The sequence below is a fragment of the Diplotaxodon limnothrissa genome, linkage group LG12, assembly GCF_057381915.1.
Source record: "Diplotaxodon limnothrissa isolate DT_005_m linkage group LG12, D_limnothrissa_male_GT1.1, whole genome shotgun sequence".
NCBI lineage: Eukaryota > Metazoa > Chordata > Actinopteri > Cichliformes > Cichlidae > Diplotaxodon > Diplotaxodon limnothrissa.
Genome location: NC_140607.1, coordinates 8,257,007 through 8,275,687, shown reverse-complemented (window position 1 = coordinate 8,275,687; position 18,681 = coordinate 8,257,007). Strand labels below are relative to the sequence as shown.

Sequence of the window (18,681 nt, the reverse complement as noted above, 5' to 3'; positions counted from 1 at the left end):
TAACATGTATCACTCTGTTTGTGAAGCTAGATTTAAAACAATCAGTCTTTTAACCTTCTGTTTTTACAGCATGTGCAGTGCCATCTGACACCAATATGACATCACTGGGTTGGCGGGTCAGAAGTATGAAGTTACTATCAGTTAATTACTATCAGTAAGTTAATGACTTACTAACAGGTTGTTGTTGCATTGGGTTTTAGGTCATCTCATCTATCATGCGAGTCACCACAGAGCTTCTTAAGGTAAACTCAAGCCAACTGAAGCCTAGCAAACCCTCCCAGCTGTGGTCATATCAGACTGAAAGATGGCATCAGAGTTTTAAAGAATCTTGGTGTTTGTGTTACTTTGTCCACTGACTTTTGAGGTTGTGAAAGTCAACTTTACAGTCACTGTGATCTTTTTGTTATTTAGTGAATTAAACAGAAATTCTCGAAATTATTGTGACTTTCATACATATCTGTGATTTATTGGAAGAGATCAAAACTAAGACAACAAGGTGGCGGGGTGATTAGCACTGCTCCCTCACAGCAAGGTCTTCAGTTCGAATCAACCACGTGGCCTTTCTGTGTGGAGTTTGCGTGGGTTCTCTGTGGGTACTCCGGTTCCTCCCACAGTCCACAGACATGCAGTTAGTGGGGTTAGGTTAACTGGTAATAGGTGTGAATGTGAGTGTCTGTGTGTTAGCCTTGTGATAGACTGGTACCTTGTGGTAGCTGGGATGGGCTCCAGCCACCCCGCGACCCTGACAAGGATAAGTGGAAGAGAATGGATGGATTAAAACTAAAGTGAAATAACTACTATTTGAGCTCACGTTTAGAAACCAAAATTCTATTATTACTTATGACTAATTCAACAAATTTGAATATTTATAAACTTATTAGCTCAGTGAGACATTTGTTTTTGTAGTTTGTGTGATGTGCAGTAGAGCCAGCATATTTTTCAAAGATGATATACATTTTAAATCACCAGGAACTCTTGCAACAAGGTGTAGAGTGCCCTCTGGTGGACAAACAATGCAATATCGACACTCGTAACACGGTGAAAGGGTGTTTCTCTCTTCTCTTTTTTTACTTCTTAAATTTTCATTTATCTGTTGTTGTAAATGCCGATATCAATGAGTGATGATCGGATAACAATTTTCCACTGACAAATTGGTCAGGCTTTAATAATAACTACACATCTAGTATACATAAATGAAACAACACCTTTATTTGTAAAGTATTTTAGCAAATAAAAGGTACAAATACCTTTATAGTACTGCAAAATGAAAATAAGTTAAGATGATTTTCAGGAGAAACAACAGTTCATTGGGGAAAAGAGTGTGGGCGTAAAAGAAGATGTGGGCCGCTGGTTGGATTCCGGATGAAATTCCAGATAATTCAGGTACCTTTGGTGCCTTGCACTGACCAGAGTATCACCAACATCCGGAACATCTTCTGCACCTACACCCTTCTCAGTTTACATCGGACTCAGCCAAGTGATACACTAACTCAGTCTTTACATCCTCTGAGCTGCTCTGCTCGGTGGCCAGCACCGTCTCAACGGGAAAAGTCAAATACAAACGCTCCTCTTTCACTTTTTTCAGTGAAGGTGCTTCTCTTGGAGAAAACATGGGGTCTGCCGCTTTAAAGGTCACTGGGGACATGTTGTGTGACTTACGCTTGGCATTCTTCTTCTCTTGTTTGTAGGCTGCATTCATATTGGCTAACACCTGAACATGGAACCAAAGGATAAAAGAGACAAAAACCAAATGAGCTTCCATGCACGTTTGCTGTCACTTAATTTAAGGCTAATAACAGAGATTATGGAGGATGTTATAATGTGATTCTCTAATAGATCAGTTTAATTTGCTAAATCGACTTAATCAACTTTAATTTAACGCACGTGTAAAAAAAAAAAAAGCACTGAAATCAATTATTTTTCCACAATTATTAAATAGATTCAACATCTTTCTACAACAGAAGTGCAGACTGCACAGATGGTACCTTCCGAAAGGAAAAAGTACTATAGCTTACTAGGGTATATTAGACTTAATAGTTACTATATACAGTAATGGACTTCTATACATTTTACATCAGATTAAAACTTTGGTTGTAAGATTCAGATAATTATTTATTAAAAGCTAGACATTTTAAATGAGAATAAGAAAGAAAAGTATTTCTTTGTGCCCCCTTATCTCTGTTAACGCCCTACCTGCCCCCTAGCAAAACTTTGCTAGATCCGCCCCTGCACAGTTACAGCCGTCAGCTACGTAGAAAAGGATCCTGGTGTAGAAAGTAATAATGAATAAATTCTAACAACAGCTTATCAAGCTTAAACGTGCTGATGTTGTTCAGCTGCTGGTTTCCTCTTTCTGGTGCGAAGTGGGCCAAAAACAAACAAGAGAGACAGAGTCGTGACAGAAAATCCGATCAGCTGATCATTGATCAGTTTCATGATTGAAGTAGCAGCAGGAGAGGGAGGGGGAGAGAAGAGGCAGTCGCTCCACATATCGGTTGTTAAGTTTAACGCGGGAATGCTTTACAAATATTCAAAGATGAACTTACACACTTCCTTTACTTCTCTCTGGGATCACTTCCTCGGAGATGAAATGCCGGTTTGGTAGCGAGGCTACAAATGCTCAACCAGACCTCCGACAGGTCTCGCACAGCCGCTCTATCACGTGAGCACACTGCTCCGACGTGCTGAGGTTATGAGCTGAGTTACGCCATGTCGCAAGTTTTGTGAGGTGCTTTCGTGGTTTTTAATGGATCGGATTACATTTTTTATTTCTCTCCGATATCCAATCCAGTAATTTAGGTCAGTATCGGACCGATACCGATACGTAATATTGGATCGGTCCATCTCTACTAATTACGATTTTAAATTTGGATCTATCACTCCAAAAGACTTGCTGCCACTTATCTGCAGTCCAGTTCTTGTGGAATTTGGCATTCCTCAGCCTTTTCTCCCCATTTCCCCTCCTTAACAATAGCTTCCTGTCAGTCATCGTTCCACTGAGATAATTTCTGAACAGGTTTCAGTGATCGTTAGATGGGTCAGACACACGTCTTAGATTTTCTGTCAGAACTTTGCAGGATATTTTTCTAATTCTTACAGACATGACTTTTCTCATACGGTTCATCTATTGTAGATTGTTGTTTTCATTCCTGCCACATCGTTTGTCGTCCACTTGTCCCGTTTCCTTAGGACACACTGCACAACATGTCCACATATGCCAAGTTTTTGTCAGTCATCTTAGTGGTGCAAAAATACTATTTCACATCTGTCAAAGGCGTTATCTTTGGCAACTAAAGAAGAGTGCACAAATTGTGTGTTTTTGCAACAGACAGCTAGTAACAAAGTACCTATAGGTACAATTTAAAGTTGATTCTTTGCCAAGTTGTCTGTTATGTGCGGACACAACAATGACTCATCCCTTGAGTTAGCTGCATTTTGTTTATGCTTGAGTGATTCACAGATCAGTGCTAAGTGGCTTAACATAACAGAAACCAATCCCCTGCAAATATTCAGGTACAAGGGCTGAACTGACAATGAGTGAAGAATGATCAGAGCCTGGGGAACTGCTGTTCAAGACCACGTTAGGAAAATGACAAGACTATCTGGCTCCTTGTTGGCAAAATATAAGGAAATGTTTAGTGGCTCAAGACTTTTGCACACAACTTCATTAGGATGCAACTATTGTTTTATAACAGACTTCCTGACCTCTGCCTGGATTCGTGCGATCGCACACTCGATCACCAGCATCCATTTTCACTTAAGGAAGACAGAAGAAAATGATGAGAATTACCAGCTGCTTAACAGAGTTCTGCTGCTCCTGAATGACACTCATGTACGCAGAGGCCTTCTCCTTCGTAGAGTACACATCCTGCTCCGGCTCGTCACGATTCAGCCGACTTGCTGCGTTCTACATGAAAGGAAATTATGTTTGAGGAATGGCAAACCAATCAGGTGTTTAGAGCTCACTTATCTCCTGCAGTCTCACCTCATTTGGTAAACTGGCTGTCCTGTTAAACATGAGAGAGTAAGGAGTGAACTTTGTTGTGGGGTTGGTGGATGTCCTGAACAGAAACAGCACAGGGTCGAGAAAATCATCCCATTCTGCCTGCTTCTCCGACACCATCTGCAGTATGGCTTCTTTCAACAGAGGGCTTGTGCAGTCGTGGAGTGGGTTGAGCTGAGGCTGGTCCACAGGAGAGACCTTCTGTGTGATGCTCCACCTTTCAAACAGCACCTTTGTCACCTAGAAAATTAAAAATCAAGATCAAAACATGCCTCTGTAGTGTTGACCTACTGTTCTCAATCTTATTATTTTATACGATTCTGCTGCTGTAGTCTCACCTTATCACAGAAGTCAGCATTCTGTGTACAAACTATCATTTTAGGAGCACCGAACCTGATTAAAAACAGAGCAAAGATCAGCATCAGGCTGAAAAGCACCACTGTAGGTATTTAATTCTTGGTAATTTTGCTCATGTGCATGGTCTGCAAATAAGTTGTTTTCAACCTGTATATGCATTTAGAGATGCATCTTGCAACCGAGGCAACATCTGTCTTTTGCACTGGGAAAGCCTCTGGCCATTTAGTGAAGTAATCAATCACCACCGTGACATTCTTGTTGCCTCTCTGGGTCTCTGGCAATGCCCCTGACAAAGAGGAGAGACAAACCACACAGTCAGCCTAACATCTGTGGAAAGAAATGATCTTGCAGACATAATCAAAGAGAATATTTTAAAATGAACTGAGGCAAAAACCTATCGTGTCAATCCCGACAATTTCCCAAGGTGCATCCACTTTTATTGGCCGAATAGTTCTCGACTGGTTCTTATTTCTCTCTGTGTGCTGACACGTTTCACAGACTTTTATCTGAAACAGTGGTAACAAAAGTTAGACACTGTTGTCAGTATTCCTAACAGATTTGAAAAAAACAAACAAACACCATACACAGAGGAATGTGTGTACCCAGTCCACGACGTCCTTGATGATTCCCAGCCAGTAGTACTTGCTCTGGATCCTGTGGACGGTCTTCTTCTGGCCCAGGTGATGGCCAATATCGCTGAAGTGGCAGTCAAGAAAAATCTGCCTCTTCCTCTCAGACTCAATCACCACCTCCCTCTTCTCTTCTTTCTTGGGCCCCACATAGTAGAGCTTGCCCTCTTGAACACAGATATAAATCAGGGAATCATGTAGTGAGAAACTTAATCCCGGGTCATACCATACCGCATTATAAATGTAGGCATTTAATGTCGTCTTGATCTCTAGCAAAAGTAGACATTTACATGATCAAAACTGCGAACTGCCTGAAAACAGCTGTGGTCTATCTTTAATTCGGCAAATAAACAGGTTATCTAAAAATGAATATTATTCCTGTAATCGTTTTCATCTAAAGTGCCCAAGAGCTCATTTTTGCAAGCACCGAGGATCAGTTTTAGAATTGTGAGTAGCCGCATTTTCTGCAGATCCCTACTGATCCACCTAGTCATGCCCTAAACGTTATACCAGCCTAGCAAGGAAATTTTAAATCAGGGGAGGGAGAAGCCAGGAGTTAAACTGACTGCTGGAGATGAACAAAAGCAACACACACCGCTGCTGAACCGAGTGACTGAATGAAGCCCTACCATCGATGATGAATTTCTGAGCGTATCTCTTGAGGTTCTTCTTTCGTATCGGATTCATCGTCTGAGGAAAACTGCCTTTAGCCACAAACGTGTAAATGTCTCCGAGTTTGTTGGAGCTGGATTCAACCACCTCCTCCTCAGCCACTGGCAGTGACTCCACGCTCAGCATTTCACAGGATGAAAGTGAGCACAGCCAGTGTGCTCCTTATTAAACATAGAAATACCTTTTGCCCAACGGCATCATTAGCATCTAAACTACAGAAACACAAGAGTTACAGGTCAGAATGAAAATACTGTACCTGTCTTCTTCTACTTTGTCCTTTAGGTGGTTGCTATCAATTATTGTTTCTTTAGCACCCCCTTCTGGAAGTATAGCCGTAGGTACTCAGAGACGTCTCTTAAAAAAGAAAAACAAAACAATCGTAGCTAAAAGTTAGCCGGAAGTAGCAGTTTGCTAAGTTTTGCTAAGTTTTTTTTTTTGTATTTTTTTGTTTGTTGGTTGGTTTTTGTTTATTTGTATCAGTTTTTCTCGAATGACTTAACTTCTGACCTTAGCTCTAAAAAGTATAAATCTATCGTAAATCTTGACTTAAAGCTTGATTTAGACCGGTTATGTAGTAACCGGAAGCATCTTTTATCCCTACACTACAATTTTCCACGCCATTCAAGTGGTCGTGGTATTTTGTTTGGTCACTTCAGGTTACGTAAAATGTTGCTGGGTAGGGTAAAATGGGAATCTGGTTATGGCATAAATTATGACGTAGATCTAACGCAGAAGTAGGGAGAGGCCAGCCACCCTTCATGCAATGGGCGATCTAATTCTTTCAGTCATTAGATAGAACTTGTGAACATATGTGAGTGTGGGTGTGGATGCAAGATGAAAGATACTTAAATTCCTCCACTTGGTTAAAAACTCGTGTCTGGCCCAGAGTGGGCAATCCCCCCTTTTCCAGCTGAGAATAAATGCCCTTAGGCTTGAGGATGCTAATTCTCATTCCCGCCACTTCAGAGTCGGCTGTGAACCACTCCACTGTAAGCTGGAGGCCACGACTTCAAAAAAGCAACACAACCACATCATCGACAAAAAGCAGAGATGAGATCATGAGGCCACCAAAATGGAAGCCTTTCACCACTTGGCTGCACCAAAAAATTCTGTCCATAAAAATTATGAAGAGTATCATAACAAAGGACAGCCCTGGCGAAGTCCAACACCCACCATGAAATAGTTTGACTTACTGCTGGCTCTTACTGCAGTTGCACATGCACCAAATGGCTCACAGTAAGTGGGCAGAAACCCCATATTCATAAAGCATCTCCCACAGAAGGTGGACCCAAGTCCACAAAACAGACTTGTTGTGCACTCTGGTGCACACTTAAATATCCTTGAGAGGATAAAGAGGTGGTCAAGCATTCAATACAGGACAAAAACCAAACTGATGTATAACTTCCGATGGAGGCTGAGTAGTAAGAGCCCTCTGTGACTGGCGCCCCCACTCCTTCAGTTGAAGTCAGCAGCATCCCACCGTTGTCCACCATCTGGTTCAGGGAACATGTGGAACATGATCCATTCGAACTCAGTGTCAACCACAAGTTTCACTAAGCAATGATCCAGACACAAGTGCATCCAATGTTCCTCCAGGAACCTTCAAAATCATACTAAAAAGTGTAGTTTTATACTGAAACCACTTTAGTTCTGTTAAAACTCATGATTACAGTCTAACCACAGGCGTCATAACTTCAACTAGTGCGAACTGACACATTACTGCACATACAGTGGAAAACAGACAAAATCAATAAGTCCCTTTTTTTGATACATCTCGAGTCCATGACTGTCTCCATCTGACTCCCAGGTGCATGTTTTTTTTGTTTTTTTAATACTTATATTTTTCTACAGATTATAACATCACCCACCCACCCAACACACAAACACATAGACATACTGTGTATACGCACACACAAACACATAGACATACTGTGTATACGCACACACACACACACACACACACACACACACGAAAATAAAAATTAAAACATGGACTTAGGCTCAGTGTATATAAGGGCTGTTCATATTTGATATAACTGTCTCGTGTTTTTGACGCCTTTTGGACGGAGGGGCTATTGACGGATGGAATGGGATGTATGTATGTATGGTGCTTTTAATTTGGAGGACGTCGAACCGGAGGTGACATATTTGTCACTGAGCGCAACGTCACAGGGCGTGCGTTTGACAGTAGTGTCCGTGGTAATGTTTTTCCCTGTGTCTTAAGCAGTTATCTTTGAACAGGCAGCAATGACGAACGAAGGCAAAGAAAAGCCTCGGTTTTATACCTGTGACTGTTTCACGACTGATAACATTTTCCTGGAGGAATACAAGCTCCATGTTCGTTTTGTGTCCGAGCAGCAGTTCAGGCTGGACTACCATGCAGTGAGTGGATACCAGTTTGCTACATTTTGATATGAAATACAAATATGATGAGAAATGGTGACATGGCAACTTTGTGAGCTGACAGATGTGTATTGTTTGCTAATTGTTACCGCGCAGCTGCTGAAGAAGTTGGGCTGCGTCACGGATGAACAGTTTGAGGGAGTGCTCAACAAGGTAAGAAGTATACTGTATTTTACAAGTGCTGTTAAACAGGCCAAGGGATTTTTGACACAGCTGTTTCAAGCATCCCAGTTGTATTTGAAACCCTTACATTATTGTGCTTTGTACACAGAAACAAAATGATTTCACAAAAAACTTTCAAGTTCAAAATAATTAGCGTGCCGGGGATGCTAACAGTCAGTTGTTTGTCTTTTTTTGCTGGATAAGAGGGTGCAGCTCTTTGTAGTAGTTTGCAACAAGTCTCACACAGTGAGCAATCCCTCCTACTTTGGAGGATCTCTCAAGCTCCTCTGGTTTTGATGGTCTTCTGTGATGGACCTTGGTCTTTAATTCACCCCACAGATTTCCAATGGGATTCGGACTACAGACCAGTCAGTAATGCTGACTGGACTGTAATGTGTTTTTGGTCGTTGTCTTGGAAGACAAAGTGATGACCCAAACCCAGTTTTGCTGCAGACCGCTTATTTATTTACATTAAAGCTGGCAAAACCAAACCCAACAATAAAACAACATAAAAATATCAAATGAAAAATAACCGCACTGGACCACTAATAATAAAACATTTAAGGCAGCAGTTATAAATTAAGAACCAAAAAGCATTATGGCATCAAGAGTAGTAGATTCTGAATGACTTGTAAAAGATGCCTGTGTTTAGTAGGGATGGGTATAGTTTAGGTTTTATCCGATACCGGTGCCAAATCTGTACTTTTGAAACGGTGCTCGAACCAGTGCTTAAAGAATGGAGAACACAAGCTTTGTCCAAAAACCTCTTATGGTTTTATTTTTAGCAGTCTCTTTTTTTTCTGCAAAATGATAAGAACCGTCCAGCTCCACGCACGGCGCAATCCGTGCTAACTCACTAATGGAGGTCTTGCAGCAAGCTATCAAATACGGTGCATTTCTCGGCTTTTTTTAAAAAAAAAAACACTATGCGTCGCCAGGTGTTTCATCAGATTTGAGGTGTTACCTCCTTAAGTATCACCATAACTTCTTAAGTCCCAAAGGGGTTTCTGAGCTTCCTGCTCAAAAATGCAATACCCAAATGTAATTGATTATTTCTCTGCAATTACAAACTCTGTGCTTACAATCTTGGTATCAAAATAAAGCTAACACTTGTGAAATTTCATCCGAGGTGTAAATATTGAAGCAGATATTACTGTGTCAAAGTTACTGAGACTGGAACACAGAAAAAGTAAGTAGATTTTATCCTCGCCCTTTTTTTTTTTTTTTTTTTTTTTTTAAGCATATAACCCTTTTAAAATATGCCTCAGTTTCATTACAGAAATTCAGTAACCAACATTTAAACATCATCTGTGCAAAGATTTATGTTTTTAAAGTGAAACAGTGAAAAATTACAGTGCTGTCAATACATGAATATCCAGACGTTGTACAAAAAACCATGCCAGTTGAACTTTTTAGGTATTTAAGAGCATAAATTGATTAATTTTATTAACATGCCTAAAAATGCTTTTTTTTTTAAAATACATTTTTGAAGAATTAACCACACATTTACATGGTAATGGGTCAGGCAGGGCGATATGGCCAAAAATATTTATCACGATATATATTTGAAAATTTGCGATAACGATATAACTGACGATATAATTTTTGCGAGACAAAATACAACTCCACAACTTTACTAGCGCAAAAAAACCCCCCATCCATTTATTTTCACTTAAACAAGCAGCTGTTTTTTTTATGTGCATTAAAGCTATATACAAATTTAACAGTGCAAATGCAAATTCCTTGCTGAAAGTTTAACCAAAAGGCATTTCCAGTAGAAATGGGCTGACATATCCTGAGCATAACCATGTATAATATCCACTGAAGGTAAAAAGAGGTGCTTTGCAACATTAAACTGCAGTGTGCCAAATAAAAAAAATCAAATATGTATTTTTCAGACCATAAGGTGCATGGGATTAAAAGGCACATTAAGCGAAACAAAGCAGTCAGATGAATCAAACTTTATTCAACTCATTCTTCTTGCTTCCTCCACTTCTGTACCATTGATTCATTAATGTTGTAAATGGTAAATGGCCATTTGAATAGCGCTTTTCTAGTCCTAAGGACCCCCAAAGCACTTTACACAACCAGTCATCCACCCATTCACACAGTGGTGATGGCAAGCTACATTGCAGCCACAGCCACCCTGGGGCGCACTGACAGAGGCGAGGCTGCCGGACACTGGCACCACCGGGCCCTCTGACCACCACCAGTAGGCAACGGGGTGAAGTGCCCAAGGACACAACAACTGAGACTGTCCAAGCTGGGGCTTGAACCGGCAACCTTCCGATTACAAGGCGAACTCCCAACTCTTGAGCCACTATCGCCCTGTATTCTATCACAGCTGCTCTATTCCCATGTTGTTGCAGTATATTAATGACTAACCTTCTATTGTGGATGGATTATTTCAGTTGTTCTCCTGACTGAAGTTTGGTCTGTTTACAGCATCCTGCCATGCGATTGCATTTATCTCTAACCATCAGGAACCTTCATGTTAACTTTTATTGAGTGGAAAAGTGTTAGCGTTCATCCTCCAGCTTCACTGTTTATGTTATTCTAACATAGCTGTGTTGCTAGTGATCCCGTAGCGCAGTGGTCCCCAACCCCCGGGCCTCGGACCGGTACCGGGCCGCGAGAGTTGAGACTCAGGTGTGAAATGCATGTTTTTCAGGGTTTTTATTGGTTTTCAGCGTTATTTTGTAATCGTTTTTTTTCCCGTTAACTCTGTTTTCCTGGGTATTTTCACGTGTGTTATGAATAAATCTTCTTTTTTTCGGTACCGGTACTAGTTTTATTTTGCTGTATTTATCCGCGACACCTTAAAGGCCGGTCCGTGAAAATATTGTCGGGCATAAACCGGTCCGTGGCGCAAAAAAGGTTGGGGACTGCTGCCGTAGCACATCATTATATACCAGCTAACCCAACTTCAGTAACCTTATAAACATCACTGCTGTTTAGTTTCCTGTCTTCATTTATGTTGGAAGTGATAGCAGAGCTGTACGTTTGAATTTTTTCAGAAATCTCTCAGTCAGAACATGCTATATCGTGCTTGGGTAATGTGGAGCAGGGAAATTATTTTACTGCTATTGTTAAATAATTGTCATCATTACCATTGCATTAATAATATAATCTGGAGTTTATATTGCATTCAGGGGTTAAACAGTGTCTCTTTCAGAAAGACTGAGTTGCAGGCTGACAGGAAGTTGTATGCAGAAGTGAAAGCAGGAAGTTATTTTGAGCAGCAGGCTAAGACGAGGCTTTAACAATGTAACAGATAGCTTTAAGAAGGCTTTAAGGTTTTATGCATACAGGTATTAAATTAACTTTGTATTCCAGGTGCAGTTATAACTATTTTATACATATTGCATATCTGTGCTTATTTGAGTTGATGTTCAGGTTCTTTAAAGGTCTTAAGCTTCATCTAGTGAGAGTGTCTAGATGATCCATGCTGAGGGAAAACTAGAACATAGAAGGAATTGCAATACATGCTTACAAAACACTTATATATCAGATCATTTTATATTAAGGTTTTAGTAGAGGTTCTTGGTTAAAACATTTATTTAGTAGAAGACATACACATAGTCTCAGTGAGCTTCTGGTCTGGTAAAAGGTCAGAAGTGCAACAGGTGAATTGAGAAAGAGCATTTGAGGACGAGACACAGACAGTAGGTGAAGAGGTGACACAAAGAGCATGTGAGGTCGTGACACACACACACATAGAGTTAAATTTATTTAGAGGAGAGATTACTCATGTCTGGTTGTAACTGCAAAAGTGTCTCGGTAAAAGAGGAACCGTTCCTTGTTGTCTCGGCAAGAAAGAGGAACAAGACAAGAACTGAAAGGTAGACAGGAAGGGCTAGCCATGAAAATAGAAGATGATCTTCTGGGTTAAAAGTCTGATCTATGTATAAAATGTATCTGTGACGCATGAAGGGGCGTCAGTAAATCAAACCCTGATGCTATAAAATATCTGTTCATGCTTTGATTAAGTCGAGGACTACTGGCTGTCTGCGTACAGAGTGTCTTCCCACACGTGTGTTCATTAAAATCATTGTTGGACCAAGATCCTCTGGACCATGGGTGGTGTGTACTCTCCTTCCTCAATTTTGAACCTTAACAGTAACTAGCGAAACTAGCGGGCTAACTTCCTGCTAACTCCGTTAAATGTAATAAATTCTGTTTTCATGGATGCCTGGATGTTAAACTTCATAGTTAGACCTGGTAAAGCAGCAATGCTGATCGTTTTATTAAAGATGAAAGAATTTAGACAGTTTTTAACTCTCAGTGATGCTGCAGTGTTCGTTTGACTTTGGGACCTGAATCGGACGGAGTTTAGGACCCAGATTACTCCCAGATTTAGAGCACCTTAGTCCAACAAATACGGTAATAACGGTCGTGTCCAAATTCATGGGCTGCATCCTCCTGAGGACCCGGCCTTCGTGGTCTATGTGGGCCGGGTCCTCAGAAGGTCGGGTAGGCTGGAAGTAAACGGCTGTGGAATTGGACGGTCTAGCCTTCTGATCAGTGTCACCACTGTCTCGGTGGAGTGTAATAAACTCGGCCATCTTCTCTGTGCTATCTAAAATATAACAGGACACTGGCGTAAATTCTCGACCATCTCACACTTCTGTTTAATCAGTTTTCTGTTTGACGTTTAGTCAGCTGTATGAAAATCAAGGAGGAACCCACGTGGGGGATTAATAAAGTTTTATTTGATCTAATCTAATCTAATAACTTTAATCTCAGCCAAACCAATTTACTCGTGAACAAATAAAACACTGAAAAAAGCCAAACAATAACATTTTTAGGTTGTCTGAGTGACTTATATATTACGTTTAACCTGAGTAGCGAAAGTCTGCGGTGATCTGAAAATGATGTGCCGGGAGTTGGGTCATTCTCGGCGGCTTCAGTGACCCTCGAGCTCCCGGCTAGCTATCGAGCTGGTGGGTAGCAGACGTCTCCGAAAACGTTGAAGCACTTTTGCAAATATGCGATATCTTGATAAACCGAGCAGATATTTGATGTTTACACAGCTACTTTCTCCCCTGAAAATATATTAAAAGTTTATTTTGTGACCCAGAAAGATTAGTATGAGTAATTTTAAAACTTAGTAGCGGCCGCCATTGTTGGAAACTGGAGTTTGAATTCTGGGATATGGTAGGCCACGAAGGACACACCCGACCCATCCTTCAAATTCGGGGAAAAGGAGGACGCATTTGTCGGCTGCATTCAGAGGAGTCTACGAATTTGGACAGCCTTCGGCGCGTCGCTGTGACGTAATCGGTCTCAGGAGGATGCAGACCATGAATTTGGACACAACCAATGACGGCATGCACAAAAAATGTGCTTTGTTGTGTATCTGACGGACAAACACCAAACCAAACGCATCACTGAAGTTGCACCATTTTTACAAACCAATTCTGGTTCAGCCGTTTCACTCAACAATCTGATTTGCCCCTTCTCATTCTCTGTTGCTGCTGTGCTTTTTCGGCTGTGTGCGTATGAAAACAAAGGCACTGCGCATGCGCATTTTACCCATATTCTATCGCGATATTTCATTTTCCTATCGTTGCCTAACATTGTACCAGTACTACCGTGAACAGTATAATTTGGCCCAGCCCTAGTAATGGTCCTTTTCTGCCGTGCGCATGGAGTGTTTAATTGGTCTCTGGCCCTTTAAACTCTGAGAGGCTGTAACTTTGGTTTCTTTTGGTCAATTTGCACGATCGACACCTCTTTTTAATTGTTTGAGCCAATAGAATCACAGTAACGATGCCACGTTCACGTTACTTCAATCAATCAGACGTTCCAAGGCCAAAACCCACGTGGGCCCAAATTTACTGCATGTGATGTCTGTCCAGTCACGTGTCTATAGGTGGGTCTAAAATGGAGGTCTTTGACGGAAAATGGCTCTGATGCGGCTAGGTAGGCGTGGTAACTGCTGATAATCACCTGGCTACCAGCTACCGGTGAAAATAACAGAGGAAATCTGGATTTAATTTATACCTTTTTTTTGCTATTTTGCTGGGGCACACTGTACATACTGGTATTTGTGTTCAGATATATTAAAAAAAAAAACACTGAAAACTAAGCTGCTGCTGCTGAAATCATGGCAGTTCTGGATGTGAGCGATTAGCCAGCTTAACATTTAAACTCTGCTGCCTCTGATGTCTGTAGTACAGATGTTTTTCAGCTCTTTGAGAACAGCTGATGCTCCACTAGTGGCATCTATGTGCACTTCAATTTGCTGGCCCTGGATCAGCTTAAAAGAGAAAGGAGAATCTCTTTTTAGGATGGTATCAATATCATTGGGATTCATAAGTGACCTGTTAATGCCATGAAGCATTCAAGCCTAACTCATTAGGAAGGTATAACAAACAGAGAATAACTAGAGAATTAATATTTTATGAAAAGAAGCTGAGGTAACAAATGAGAAATCTTTGCATTACTAATAAACTGAAAGTGTCCGCCCTGTTTATGTTTAGATTTCCCAGGAAGTGGACAGACGAAAGCATCTAGGTGTGACATCTGCTCAAAGAGCTGCTGCTATCAAAGATATTTACCGGCCTCTGCATCCTCATGTCTACCATCTCCAGGTAGTCACTGCATTAACCATCATCAGCATTGTGAATAATGAAACATTAACACCTTGATAAAACACATTTGCACTTCACTTCCCCTCAGGAGTCTTACCTTACTTCAGAGTTCAAACAGATTGTTGAGTACTGTCAAAGCGACAGTGCCACCGAAGAAGGCCTCTTAGGCTTGTTGGAGGAACAAGTGGGTAAGCTGGGAAGTTCTTTTTAACTCCTCAGAGACAGAGATTCAAATGTGAAGTTGTTACATTTCCCTAAAAAGTCCAGGTGATGTGGGAGACTAACAAAAAATGTCTGAATTGAGAAAAGGGAGACATGGAGGCGAAATTGTTAAATTAAGGCTTTTATTAATATTGTTATTACAAATCCAATTAGAGAGATGGGGAAGTTGTTGTCACCTTTGAAAGAAAGGAGAAAATGGTAAGACCCAGGACTTGGTCACCAGATAGTAAGTTTAAAAAAAGGCTTTAACACCAGAAAGTAACACAGAGCCACAGCAAACACACCTCACAACCTGCAAGCCAAAATAAAAGGCTCTCTGGCATCAGAGTTCTCCTTTCTTTGGACTTATCTGGTTTAATTGCTGAGTAGATTCAGTTGTACCAAAAAAGGCAGCACCTAAGGCGGAAGAGATGGCAGGACACACTCATACTGGGTCAAAGTCACGGCAGGCCCTGCTAGGGCCATAACAGACGTGATGGCTCAGTTTGAATGCTAAGCAATGATGTCTATTAATAGAACTACTGATTTATAACAAGTGGCGGAGAAGAAAGGGCTAGAATCACAGTGCCCGAAGTTTTACCACAGCTCAAGACAATCAAGACATTTTATTGTCGTTAACTCCACAGCTTTATGCCACACAGAGCATCTTTAACTCATTCTCTCCTCTCTGTTGCAGCTCCAAGAGTGTATCGCTTTCCTTTATTTGACAAGAGCTTCTGTGAGGATCTTATGGAGGAGTTAAAGCACTTTGAGCAGTCTGCAGCCCCTAAAGGAAGACCCAACACAATGAACCAGTATGGGGTAATAAATTAAAGCCTTCTGAAACCACTGAAAACACTCTATTACATCTCCTTAACTGTGCAGTTGTGGCCAGATGTTTACATCTTTAATGACTCTAAAAACAAGATTTGGGGCCACAAGCTTGAATTATTATAGATTTTGTCTAATTTCACTGATGTCCAAGTGATCCATGCCAAATGTACCTTCATACCATCACTGATGCTGGCTTTTGGATTATGTGGTGATAAGCTGTTTGCTGTTTCTCCTTTTTAGCTTGGAGGATTCAGCATCCAAGATTTCCCACAATGCTGTCTCAGTCTCAAGTTGCGCTTTATTTTTTTCTTTGTAGATAGATTTTATATGGGGATTTAACCCATACAGTGGGAAGGAAAAACTCCCTGTTAACCATAAGAAACGACCCAGGCTCAAGGAGGAGGAGCCTTCTGCTGCAAACGAGTGGGGTTGATGGGAGGTTGGGGCTGTATGTTTAACTACTTGCCCAACCAAAAAAATAAATGCAATTATTTATTTTCTAATACTTCACCAAATTAGCTAAAAAAATCACAGGAATTTCTTTTTGTAAGCATTACTTGGATATGCTGCCTTTTGTAGGTATAACAATTTAAATGGACGGTTTAAATGATTTGGAAATTCCTATATTTGTGCTTTTATTAACATTTCAGAGAGTGTCTCTACCTTTGTAGAAATAAAGCTGTATAAGTTGTCTTGTTGCTCTTCCTTGTATCTTCAGATTCTCCTTAATGAGCTGGGCTTTGACGAGCACTTCATCACACCTCTCCGTGAACAGTACTTGCTGCCACTCACCTCCCTGCTTTATCCAGACTGTGGGGGGTGCTGTCTGGATAGTCACAAGGCCTTTGTGGTCAAATATGACATGAATGAAGATCTGGACTTGAGCTACCACTATGACAATGCAGAAGTCACCCTGAATGTTTCACTGGGCAAGGAGTTCACTGAGGGCAACCTTTATTTTGGTGATATGAGACAGGTGATGCCCTGCTATGATTTATGTTGTTTATGATATGTTTTTCATTTTTGTTGTGTACAACTAAAACATATAGATACAAAATAATAAAAAAGTTATTTGATACAAAAGTATAATTAATAGTTTTTGCCTTCTCTGTAGGTTCCTGTAAGTGAGACGGAGTGCTCAGAGGTTGAACACAGGGTGACTGAGGGCCTCCTCCATCGGGGTCAACATATGCATGGTGCTTTACCCATCTCTTCTGGTCAGCGCTGGAACCTCATCATCTGGATGAGAGCCTCACAGGAACGAAATAAACAGTGCCCCATGTGCAACAGGACACCCACATTGGTGGAAGCGGAGGGCTTTGCTGATGGCTTCACAAAACACTCTGATCCACCACAGAACATCTCATGCGCGCTGACGTGATGCATCCAGTTCCTTTTGACTAAAGACTGCACGGGCTGATTATAGGAAGACGTTAAAGTGAACGAATTCTTATGAAGTAATATGACTCATTTGAAATTAGGATGATTATTTTATGAATATTAGTAATAGTCAATTCAGATTTATTTATATACAGCCAAATCACAAATATAGTTGCCTCAAGGTGCTTCGTATAATAGAGAAAAGCCAAACAATCAGATGACCCCCTTCCCTGTGAATAACCCAATTGCGACAGTTGGGAGGAAAAACTCAGTTTGAACAGGAAGGAGGATTCTTGGGGAGGAGCAGCCATCTGCTGTGAATAGTAATAATATTAATATTTGGCTCAGACATTTAGTGTAGTGTCCCGTTTTATAATATTTTCTTGAGATAATATTGCCACTCAGTGTTTTGGGTGAAGATTTCCAGTCGTCATAGGATATTGCATTTTCAGAATCACCAATCAGATCTGATAAAACTGTTTAAAACTTTTGAATTTCTCCTAAAATAAGGCTTTAAAATTCTCTCTTTGCCCTGGAAGTTTTTCTTCTACAAACTTTTTTGTTGTTGCACAATTGTCGTTTGGATTTCAGTCGTCAGTAGGCGTCCTTTTATTCAACAAAGTCAGAATTTGTAGGGGGTCATCTACCATATATTAGATCGATGCATTTCTAAGGAGATGTCATCTCGGTTGTGGGCAAAAGACCTGCAACTGACAAATAAAGGCTATCTCTCATCTCTCTTGTTTATAAATGTATGTATCTGCAGGCTGCAGAAGTCCACATTGCTAAAATGAGGTTTAATGTTTAGCAAAATGTGCCTCATTGGTCTTGGATCAGAAAGAATGAAGGCACTGTTGGAATAATCAACATTTGCTAAGCCACAGATTTGGCTGCGATACATCCCTGCTGTATATCTCTGAGGAAAAAACACACAGTTTGAAATAATAGAAGTTTAATTACACAAATTCTGTTAGTTCATTAATATTCTTTGTGTGTAAATGTCTTTGCTATGTAGTTGAAGTAATTAATTTCTCACACAGAATTTTTTTAAGAACACTAATATGAACCTGCTCGCTACATCTTACAAAATAAATGGATTCTTTTCAACAAACATCACAACATCGTGGCCTTTTGGTTGTTTCTTTTTACTCCTGCTTGTGCTATTATAGTGTTGAACTGGGGGGGAAATTGGGAGGTGGGGAGGGTCAGGTTCACTTGCATATTCAAACACACCAAAACACAAGTGCAACAAAGGCATGGCTCTGGTTGCTAAGGTATTGCTTATTTTCATGTATCTTGCATTGAAATCCAATTCTGTACATGCAGGCTTATGAGAGCATAGTACATTAAGTTTGGGCCTTGTATAGTGTGGATTTAGTGTAATTACAATGATAGTACAATATAGCTATAATAAGATACAATTTCACAAAAAACACTATACAGA

At 40.6% G+C, this 18,681-nt stretch overlaps 2 protein-coding genes across 2 annotated transcripts; one reads left to right on the top strand and one right to left on the bottom strand.

The window, feature by feature from the left end:
* Positions 1–1,453: 1,453 nt before the first annotated feature.
* On the bottom strand, positions 1,454–5,884 carry LOC146620829 (gypsy retrotransposon integrase-like protein 1). Its single transcript, XM_085367891.1, has 8 exons — positions 5,619–5,884; positions 4,963–5,156; positions 4,755–4,866; positions 4,508–4,646; positions 4,342–4,396; positions 3,986–4,243; positions 3,791–3,907; positions 1,454–1,711 (listed from the first exon to the last, which is right to left on the bottom strand). The coding sequence occupies exons 1-8, from the start codon at positions 5,785–5,787 to the stop codon at positions 1,454–1,456; spliced, it is 1,302 nt and encodes a 433-aa protein (XP_085224017.1). The 5' UTR covers positions 5,788–5,884.
* A 1,966-nt stretch (positions 5,885–7,850) lies between these two features.
* On the top strand, positions 7,851–18,162 carry ogfod2 (2-oxoglutarate and iron-dependent oxygenase domain containing 2). Its single transcript, XM_085367091.1, has 7 exons — positions 7,851–8,043; positions 8,161–8,217; positions 14,712–14,822; positions 14,911–15,010; positions 15,721–15,845; positions 16,576–16,833; positions 16,972–18,162. The coding sequence occupies exons 1-7, from the start codon at positions 7,909–7,911 to the stop codon at positions 17,236–17,238; spliced, it is 1,053 nt and encodes a 350-aa protein (XP_085223217.1). The 5' UTR covers positions 7,851–7,908; the 3' UTR covers positions 17,239–18,162.
* Positions 18,163–18,681: the final 519 nt, after the last annotated feature.